Genomic DNA, 10266 nt, shown 5'->3' with positions numbered 1-10266 from the left:
CATCCCAGTGAAAAGGATGAGCGCCCAGATAGGGAATATTTATAGACTGGTTGGAAGCATTATTTCTGGGCCAGCTTACAAGCCTGTTCCCTCCTCTGCCACTTCATCTCTGCTCATTCGGCAGAACTTATCGAGCACCTGCTGGAACACAGGCTCCCCGAAAGCAGGCACACGGCTCAGCGGTTACTTAGTGCAGCATGAGAAGTGCCACAGTGCAGCATTTACGTGGAGTCTGGGCAAGAGTGGGAAGTGGACCCTAGAAGGGTCACAGGCTGCTGGTGGCTGGCCCTGAGGGGCCCCCTTCAAGTGCGAGTTGGCCTGGCAGGTGTTGTCTGGGAGTTTGGGAGCTCAGACTTGGGTTTTGTAAAGGTAGGCGGGGCAAAGGGTGTCAGGAGGAGGAGAGGACCAGGCTCTGGAAGGCTCTGGAAATCGGGGCCGGTGGGAGGAGGAGGCAGGACCAGTGGCTGGGTGCTCATCAGGCACAAGGGAACGGGACACACGGACACATCTGTGGGGGCGCAGGGTTCCAGCCCAGCTCAGTCATGAGGATGGGAGCTCCCTCCGTCCGAACTCCGGCATGCTGCGGAGGCAGGCAGTCCACTGTGGACGTCGGCAGGTCTCCCCAGGCTCCAGGGAGGAGATACATGGGAACGGTTGGCACTTGGGTCCTGAAAGTCAGGAAGGAGGGCAGGCTGGGGGGTTGTTGACCTCTGAAGAGGTGGAAGTGGATGAACACATTCCGAGCTGTCCTGTAGAGCGGTACTTTATTCAAACTTCTTTTAGCCGAAGAACCTTTGGTTGCCCCTCCCTAAAAGAATGTCTTTCACTTGTAACCCTGTGAGCAGATAAAAGCAAGGGTCCGAGGCTCAAGGCCCCTCTCCAGAGGGCGTCTCAGATGCTGGCGGAACTGGAGCGGAGAAATGCACAAGGCTGCTAGCTCTCTACCAGGTGCCGGAGCGGCCCGAGCTGTCGAGGGCGGGAGGGACAAGCGCGTCCGCGGCCCCGGTACAGGCTTTTGGAGGGCATTTTGGCAGGCCGTCAAAAATTTGAATGTACATAACCTTCAACCTAGATATTCACTTCTGAGAAATCATCTTACCAAAATACTTGCGCAAGTACTTACGGATATAGGTACAAATGTTCTTTGCCATTCCGATTACAAGTGGTAGGTTGCAAATCTCCAAATACCCATCAATAGCCAAACAATTTAGCTGTATCACTGTATGTGTGTTCACATGGAAAGACATCCAAGGTGCAACGTAAGTGAAAAAAGCAAGAATGGTCACATTTTTGTCGAAGCAAATAACAAAAAAGTACCTGTGTGTTTGTAACCGTGTATTTCAAAGCGGTCTGAAGCAGTACATACCACATGTTAACAGAGGTGTCTCTGGGACGTGGATTAGAGGGACCTTCCTTTTCTAAGCCTTGGTGTCTGTTATTTTTAAATGTCTTTCCCTCAAGCACCTATTACGGTGACGGGAAAAGCAACAACCCCCCACCTCACCCCCACCACTAATTTAGAAAGATGCCGGCCACTGAAGTTAGCATGGAAGGAGGAGAGTGGGGGAAGGACTGGTCCCAGCGTGGGGTCAGCTAGGACAGTGGGGGCGTGGGACTGAGGGTCACCGGAATTCTGAGGAGGAAGAAATGGGAAACAGTCCCGCTACTGCGTGGTCCCAGGTTTGGGGGGAAGTTGGCTTCAGGAATCTGGTGGGTTCCTTTTGCTTCTAAGTTACCAGTGGACACACTTGCCCAGTTGAGGCCAGTTGGCATCTTCAAGTCCCAAGGCACCTGTAGTAAAAACTGAAGCTGTGCCTTATTTAGCACCTGAACGAGGCATCACTCTTAAACCTGCCCGCCTAATAAGCCTGTGATGTTTGCCCCGGGTCTGGTAACAGTAACACCAAATGTCTGTGTCCACGGAATGCTGAGTATCAGCCAGGATGTGCACAGAAGATGGAGAAGAAGTGGCCTGTCAGTCAAGCCAGAGCAGTAATATTTTTGTCCATCTTTTAGAAGCTACTATAAGCAGGACCAAAGTGCCCTAACCTGGCCCTTGTTTGTACGATTTTCGTGCCTCTCGACCTTGGCCTAGTCTCTTTTTTTTTTTTCTTCTAAAGTTGGCTGATGACTAATATTGAACACAAAGCCAGGCCCGTTTGGAGCTTTCTGCTTTTATTCACTCAGTATTTGCGCCTGGCTCATTTCTTTTGGCTTGAGTATTTCACAGTCATCCCAGCCTAGCAGGTTCCCGCCTGGTTCAAGCCAGTTCCTGAATACAGTGTTTTCCTCGCTCCGGGAGTTCCAGTTATTTACCTTCACCAACTAGGGCAGGCTGAGCGGCTTGCCACGGCGGCCTTTGCTGTGGGGGACGTGGCCCCCTTTCCCCGTAGCTTCCCTCCAGGCAAGCTTTTATGTGGCCCCTTTACCGAAAGTTCACCAGGGAAGAACGGACAACCCTTGAGATTTGGGGGCTTTTAGAAGTGAGCATCCTAAGCATGGCCCACTTTTTCCTTCAGAATTCAATCTTCTTTGGGGCCAGGTCATGTTTGCTTCCAGAACTGGATGATCATACCTGCCTTCCAAATTCTTATCTCATGTATTTTCATTTGCTTTTACTGTGTCCTTTCAGATTGGTGATGTGAATCAGTGTTCTTAAAACTATATTTTGATTTCAGAACTCCCCAGGGACTTCTATTCGTTCAATGTGTTAACACATATGCCATCCAAGTATAATGATTTCAGAAATCCAGATGGTTTCTATCCAGAGTTGTAGATTTGAGCTGAGATCTAAAATCATTAAAATAAAAGATGGCCCCTATTTGCTTCCTTCTAAAGAATTTACAGTTCTCATAAATACCAATTACTCCTCTCTAGAAATCGGGATAAGGTATACCATTGATTGTATATTTAAAGTGAGGGCATCAAATAACAACAAGAAATGTTTGGCTGGTTAACATTCCCTAGAATGAGTGATTCTCCAGATCTTGCCTCTGAGTTAGCGCTATTGATAAATAGGGAACAGGGCGCATCTCATTTGCCAGGTGTGAGCATAACCAATGGATTGCCAGAGAAGATGGATATTCTGTCTGCGTAAGCAGAGAAATGATGAACAATAAACATGAATTAGCACCATCTGGGTTGAAATTTCCCGTCAGGAATGGACGTTTATTTAAAAAAAAAAAAAGATCATTGACAGTTCTCCCCGCCCTACACCTCAATGGGTGCCTTTTAGAACAGCCTACTGAATTGGCTTTTAGTTTTAGTCCCAACTGTTTGTTTTCAAAAGCTCATCCGCTTGCTAACTTTTAAAAAACGTATAGGAGCAACTGGCAAGCTGTTTCTTTGATCTTAGGTGAAGGTTTTGTTCTTGTTGTTTCTAACTGAGCCATGCCAGGGGAGCATGGATCTCTGGGCAGCTAATAATAGCCAGCAGTGGGATGAAGTGAATGATCCTGCCTTTAAAAGGAGCCTGACCTGAAGGCAAGGAATTTACAGGACTGGTAGGGGAAACTTCGTACCTGCTGAAAAATCTCCAGTAGCTTGTAACTAATGTAAAATTTATGATTAGGTCTGTGGAAATTAGTGCTTGCATTAACAAGCTCAAGCATCAAAACATCAGCTAAACTTAGCTCTTGCTAGCCGATGAAGTTTCCTGATGGGCCTGGAAATGTCTCCAATTAGAAGAAATGTAGGATTTGGGCCAGTTTCGCCGGCCATTCGTCACCTCACGGTGGTAATGGTGTGTTCGTTCATTCAGCAAACATTTATGAACTTCTTCGCCAAGCATTTGTTCCGGCAGCAAAGGCGACTTGAGTCCCCACGGCGCCCAGGGCCCGGGGCTACGGCTCCGAGCAAGGCAGACGCAGTCCCTGGCCTCTGAGCGAGTGGGGTTTCGGCCTCAAATGGCGCGGGCAGGCCGGGGGGGGGGGGGGTGCAGTGGCCGTGCTGGGCGGGGGTGCCCTGGGGGTGCCCGGCCTCGTAAGGGGACATGCTGAAAGGTAAGGTCGGAAGAGAGCAAGTTCTGTGGGGGTACAGACGAGGGAAGCCGTGACCGCTAACGAGCGCCCTCTGCCCCTGCAGTATGGACAAGGACAGCCCAGACATCCACCAGGACCTGAATGCCCTCAAAACCAAGTTCCAGGAGCTGCGGAAGGTCGTCAGCACCATGCCGGGCACCCACCTGAGCCCTGAGCAGCAGGAGCGACAGCTGCACAGCCTCCGGGAGCAAGTCAGGACCAAGAACGAGCTTCTGCAAAAGTACAAGAGCCTCTGCATGTTTGAGATCCCCAAGGAGTAGTGGAGGCCGGCTTCCAGGGATGCCCGAGACCGAACGGGGAGCGCACACGGCCTCCCGGACTCCCCCCGCCCCGCCACCGCCTCGGACTCCAGCTGCGAACTCTGTAACTGAGGGGCGGGGGGCTGCTGAAGCTGCTTCAGTGGCCGAACTTGGCATTGACTGTGTGGGGAGCCAGCGCGGAGGCTTGGCTTGGTTGGGGCCTCCTTGTAGAGGATGTAACCATACGTCTAGGTGCAGAGTAATCGCGGTGCCTGCCGGTGGGAGGAAGAATGTTCCTGGAGGCTGGGGAGCGGGCAGGCGAGGCTGCCCCTGCTTCTGGGGAGGGGGCCATCTGCTGTGTATTCAGGCTCCTTGGGCAGAGCACCGGAGGAGAGGGGGCGGCTGCTCTTGGCTTTCCTGCCCTCCGCCTCTCCGTCCGCTCCCACCCCTGGGCATGCTCAGTGCTACCAGGTACACACTCTTCTGTTGACAGCAGTGTCATGAAACATTTGCATAGAATTCACTGGACCAACCGGGGCTGCACTCCTGTGGCGTGGATTTCAAATGGTAAAAGAAAACCGGGAGGACCCATATTGTTTTGAAAGCCGAATATTGTTTTGAAAGACGGCAGGGTGGCTTCCTCCCTGCCCGCCCCCCGCCCCCCGCAATACTTTGTTTCGTTTTTATGTTTGAGCCAGTGAATGTAACCGTGGCTTTGGGGGTGTCAACCCAGAACCCCGCAGGCGGCCCCTGTCTCCATGTTCTCTGCCTCCTACGTGTGCTTGTTACTTCTACTTCTCGCTCCCTTTGCCTCCTGCCTCCTCCCGTCCGCTCGGCCAGCGTCTGGTGCTGGAGGATGACCAGAGCCCTCGCACCCTGCACCCTCCCCACGGGGCTCGGGGCTGGAGGGCAACATTGGCTCCACGTGTTGTCCTGCTTTAAAAAATGAGTTTTCCCCCTGGCCTTCTCACTAAAGAGCCAGCCGCGGAACACTCGCTGCACAGCAGACGGAGGTGAGCTCTTTCCCTCGCCTCTTCACGAGGAGCTGACAAGTAACCACGTGTTGTTTAGATCTAGAAATGGGCACATAACCTGTGCTGACCAAGTCAGCGGCTTAACAGATGCCCGCCGATTGACCTCGTTGGCAGCAAGACTGGCCGAAGGTGTTTTTCGCGGGGGTTCCATGTGTGCTGACCTGCAGTCAGAAGAGGACTGGCGCAGAGGGGGAGCTGGGGACGTGTGAAGGGGGGTATCCGGTTCCAGTGGCTTTGGACAGAAGAGCGGGCTCTGAGCTGAAGTGGGCAGCCGCCTGGTAGGCCAGGCCACCCTGGGACTGTTAATAAACTGAATCAGTTACGTCCTTGACATTTCAGAGTCATGTGGGGGCCAGTTTTAAGGCTCTGACCAAACTGCGCGAAACACGAAGCACATAGAGATCCAAGACCAGCGGGGCCCTTCTGCAAGGCTGAAACGCACAGGACCTCTTCCCGGGGCAGAGGGAGACAGGGTTTGGACTGGTGACGTTTTTTAAGAGTATAATTAAAAGAACTTGTACTCTGCTCTCAGGACATCTTGGGTTTTGTGCTGAGAAATTCATCATAGGAGGTCTCCCTTGCATAGTTGAGAGGAAGATGTTCATTTTGCTTAGAGGAGACAGAACAAATTGTGAGAGCCTCCACCATGCACCTCCTCCCCCTCAGCGCACGCGCGTACACACACACACACACACACACACACACACACACAGCAAAGCCAGCGTAAAAAAAAACAGAATAACTGCCCTAAGGAGCGACATCCGTCCCCAAGGACCCAGTTGGCCTGGTGGGTCATCCTGCCCACCTGCGACTGGCCCCCTGGGCCCAGAGGTGAGTTCAGTCCCTAGGGAGCAGCCCTCACAGAGCAGGGTGGAAATCCCTCCCTGAGACAACACTGGATGCCCCTCCTGGGGCTGAGCACCCTCTCGAAGCCACCAGTTCGTTGGATTCCTGGGTGGCGGGCACTTGCGCTAAGTACTTTTCACTCCTCACAGCATCCCCACGTAGAGGGTGCTCTCTCTTTTGTGGGTGAAGAATTGGAGGCGTGGCAGGTGTCACTTGCCCCGAGCTTGCAGTTACAAGTGGCAGAGAGAGCTGGGTCCCGAGTCTGGACAGGGTGCCCTCAACTGCCGAAGAGAAGGAGACACTGAGGCACGGAAGGTGCCAGACCTACCCCCAGGGCAGCAAGTGCTTCCCGAGGCTGGAGGGCACAGGAGGCCAGGTGATTTTGAACTGACACCAGATTGGTCTGTCAAGGCTCCATTTCCCTTGTGAGAGCAGGGTCCTAGTGACACCTCGAGCGGACTGTGAGTCGCAGGGTTGGGGCCTTTTCGCTGCCCTCCGCCTGGAGTGAGTCTGGGCACAGCCCGGAAGCCCTTTGTGGCTGGAAAGATGCAGCTCCAGGAAAGACCAGGACCCCTTTCTAGTCCTGGCTTTCTGAGGAGCCATCCCCAAATAGAAGAAGGGCTGTGGTCCAAAAATCTGCAGCTTTTTTGGAGCCTTTTCTCCCAGGTGGGGGCTGAAGCTATTTTCAGAATGCCAGGGTCATCTGCCAGTCTGGGGAGGGTGAGTCTAATACCCCAGAAGTAATCCCCACCCTTCCCTTCTGACCCTTCGCCCTTCGAGCCATTTCTAAAAGCAAAGCAAGCATATGACTTTCTGTTTTAAATTATTTTATTTTGTATTATAAAAAAAACAATAGCAATAACTTTATAAAGACTGTCTCACACACACAGTACGAACAGCTGGGTAAGAGTTTGTTCATGTCCATGATGACCTCAGAACTACTATTAAAGTGCAAGTTGTGTGTTTTGTTTTCCTTTGTGCAATTTCACACACACATGTAAACAAGTCACTTGGCTATGATCTGACCCACACCCCCTTAGTCTCGGGAGGGCAGAGGCTTTCGTTTGCTGTCATGGCAACCCAGAATCACAGACAAGTTAATGCCCCATTTGTCCCGTCTTGACCCTCCAGGGAGCAGGACAGGTTTCCCAAAGCCTAACGGAGGCTGATTAACTTATACCACCCCCCACCCCCATTCTTGTCTTTGTGAGAAACAAGACAAATTCCCCCTCTGCCGGGGCCTGTGCCCCCAACCCGTGGGGGTGGCAGGGCCCGTGGGGGACGGGAGGTGGGGGTCGGGGGGAGTCCCGGTCTGAGCCAGTTCTCTTTCCTTCCAGAGCAGATGACCGTCCCTTCGTCGTTTGCGCCTCCCCGGTGCGCGCGCGTCGCGGGGAAGGAAGACGCCAGTCCGCGCGCACGCGGCCCGGGGCTGGCCCGGACGTCAGACGTGACTTTTCAAAAAAAGGTCCTCCTTAGGTTCTGTCGCCGGCGCGGGGGGGATTGGCGGGCGGGGGGGAGGGGGCTCCTAGCTGATGACGCAGCGCTCCTTGTCCTTGGCCTGGCCGCCGCCGCTGGCCTTCTCGCGGATGTACATGAGGTCGCTGTGCACGCTGGGCCGGCGCGCGAAGGGCGCCACGATGCCGAAGGCGTCGCCGGGGTCCCCGCCGCCGCTGCCGGCTCGCAGCAGCTTCTTGTTCCGCAGCGCCTTCTTGTGCAGCACGTCGCAGTCCTGCACGGACACCTTGCGGTGCAGGTCCGGGCTCATCTCGCTGGGCAGCTTGGCCATGGCGAAGAGCGCCCGGAACATCTGGTCCAGGCTGCTGTTCTTCTTGGCCGAGATCTCGAAGTAGGCGCAGCGCTGGGGGTCGTCGCCCACCAGCTGCTCGATCTCGCGCGGCTCCACCTCGCGGTAGAAGTCCCGGTCCCCCTTGTTGCCGCAGATGACCAGCGGCACGTCCACGTTCTCCTTGGTTTTGTTCTTGAGGCAAGACTTGGTGTCCAGGATCTGCTGCTTGAGCCTCTGCACCTCCTCGAAGGAGTCGCGGTTGTCCAGGCTGAACACCAGGATGAAAACGTCTCCTACAGGGGACGGAGGGGGCGTTAAAGGAGCCGGGGAGGGCGGCGGCCAAGGGGACAGCCGAAGCGGGGCCGACGGGGGAGTGGGCGCCCCGCCGCCAGGCGTCGGGGCTCCAGCCGCCGCGCGCGGGGGACGCCCCGAACTCTCCCCGCGCCCCGTGGCGCGCGGCGTTGGGACCGGGGGTCGCCGCCCTCCCGGTGGCGCAGCTCCCTCCCCGCCCCCCGCCCGCCGCCGGGCCCGGCCCGCCGCTCACCGGTGAGGATGGAGAGGCGCCGCATGGCGGGGAACGGGTGGTTGCCGGACGTGTCGAGGATGTCGAGCTGGTAGACCTCGCCGCGGATGGAGTAGAACTTGCGGTGGAAGTCCTCGATGGTGGGCGTGTAGGCGTCCTCGAAGCGGCCCGTGAGGAAGCGCGACACGATGGCCGTCTTGCCCACCTTGGACGAGCCGAGGATGACCATGCGGTAGCAGTTCTTGGCCGGGATACTCAGCTCCGAGTCGCTCGGGCACATCTTCTTGATCATCGCGGCCAGTTTCATTGGGCGGAGGGGCCGCAGGGGCGGGCGCGGGGCCGAGAGAAGCGCGGAGGGCGGCCGGGGGCGCGGGGCTGGCGCGGGGCTGGCGCGGGGCTGGCGCGGGGCTGGCGCGGGGCTGCGCGGCTAGGCGGCTCCGCTCGCTCGGGCTGCGGCTGCGGCTGGGGCAGGGCTCCGGCTCGAGCTCCGCTCCGGCTCTCGGACAAAGTCGCTCGCTCCTGTTCTGCGCGCCCCGAGGCCGCCCTTATATACAGCCTGCGCGGCCGCCCCGCCCCTCCCAGCCTCCGTGCGTCACGCCCCGCGGGCCCCCGCCGCCCCCTCCCGCGACCTCCGCCCGCCGCTGCTGCGTCTGCCTGCCGCGCGCGGGGAGCAACTGAGTCCCGGGTCCCGCTGGGGCTAGCGGCGCGCGGACCTCGTTCTCCACGGCACGGGGCTCGGCGGCCGCAAGGGCGTCGGGGTTGTAGTCCCGCCTGTGCCTCTGACCCTCTGTGCCCTGGGGCAAGGACCCCTCCCGTAACACTCACACACACACACACACACACACACACACACACACACACACGCACTCTCACGCTCACACTCACTTCCTTTGGGCCTCAGTTTACCCAGAGAATAAGAAGAGCAATGCCGGCCCAGCAGCAGCGTAATCGCAGCTGCTTACCAGTGCTCGGCACCGCGCACCGAGCCTGGCGTACGTCCCTTCTCTCCTCGGTCCCGAGAGCGAGCCCCCGCGGCAGCCCCCTTTGCCGTCCGCGGGCGCGTGCCCGGTGCCCGGGGACCGTGTTAGCGCCGAGGGCGGTGCCGCGCGCTCCGGCCGCCAGAGGGCAGCAGAGGCCCCGCCGGCGGCGCGGGGAGGCCGCGGGCACCGCTTTTGGGGCTGGAGTGCGGGGCGAGCCTCCAGGTGGGGGTCTGGCGAGGTGCGGGGCGCGGGCCTTGGGGCTCCAGGCCGAGACCCAGCAGGAGCCGTCCCCCGCCCCGCACTCTACGGCAGGCTTCGGCGTCCCCTTTCGCCCAGCCAGGGATGCTCTGAAGCCGGCAGGGACTGTCCCCATCCTTTTCCTGTGTGGCACCCGAAGGACCAGAGACCTGCCCTTCCTTGCTCAAGCCTGGGCCAACGTGCCCTCCTCCCTCCCCCACAGAGTTTTGTGCCTTGAGAGTCGCTTGGGCCAACATTCCCATTTTGCAGCTGGGGGCGGGGGAGGGGGCGCTGGGCCTCAAAGCCCCGGGGTTAAAGCAGTCTCTTGCCTTCCCTGGGTCTCGGGTGCCTCTTCTGGAAAATAGCGGTTCTGGTTCTGATCGCGGAGGAGAAAGTACAAGCAGTGTAAGGGGCAGGACGTGGTAACAATAGCAATAGTAAATGACCCCTGGGCTCGCAGCCCCGGGGGTGGGGCTGGGGGGTTCCGGAGCCAAGAGAGGAGGCAGCAGGCTGATCAGTACCCCGGATGGGGCTGATGCGCTCAAGGGCCTGGAGCCCGGGGAAAGCCGGCGCTCCCCACG

At 57.3% G+C, this 10266-nt stretch overlaps 1 protein-coding gene across 2 annotated transcripts; it reads right to left on the bottom strand.

Annotated features, from left to right (window-relative positions):
• Positions 1-6969: 6969 nt before the first annotated feature.
• Positions 6970-8882, bottom strand: RASD1 (ras related dexamethasone induced 1). 2 transcript variants are annotated; one of them, XM_081810954.1, is made up of 2 exons: positions 8490-8882; positions 6970-8164 (listed from the first exon to the last, which is right to left on the bottom strand). In XM_081810954.1, exons 1-2 carry the CDS (start codon positions 8773-8775, stop codon positions 7632-7634), a joined length of 819 nt encoding a protein of 272 aa, XP_081667080.1. In that variant the 5' UTR covers positions 8776-8882; the 3' UTR covers positions 6970-7631. The 2 variants fall into 2 exon arrangements, with proteins under 2 accessions (XP_081667080.1, XP_081667079.1); XM_081810953.1 differs by having other exon boundaries at positions 6970-8238; positions 8490-8873.
• Positions 8883-10266: the final 1384 nt, after the last annotated feature.

This window comes from Leptonychotes weddellii, unplaced genomic scaffold (assembly GCF_054177405.1).
Source record: "Leptonychotes weddellii isolate Sample4059 unplaced genomic scaffold, ASM5417740v2 HiC_scaffold_4540, whole genome shotgun sequence".
In the NCBI taxonomy this organism is placed as follows: Eukaryota; Metazoa; Chordata; class Mammalia; order Carnivora; family Phocidae; genus Leptonychotes; species Leptonychotes weddellii.
The sequence above is the reverse complement of the archived record's forward strand: the minus strand, read 5'-3'. Positions and strand labels throughout refer to the sequence as shown.

Excerpts from the sequence above, each read along its gene's own strand:
- RASD1 (XM_081810953.1), bottom strand. The coding sequence starts at position 8,775 with ATGAAACTGGCCGCGATGATCAAGAAGATGTGCCCGAGCGACTCGGAG. Across the intron at positions 8,239-8,489 it reads GCGCCTCTCCATCCTCACCG|GAGACGTTTTCATCCTGGTG; the intron begins GTGAGCGGCGGG and ends CGTCCCCTGTAG.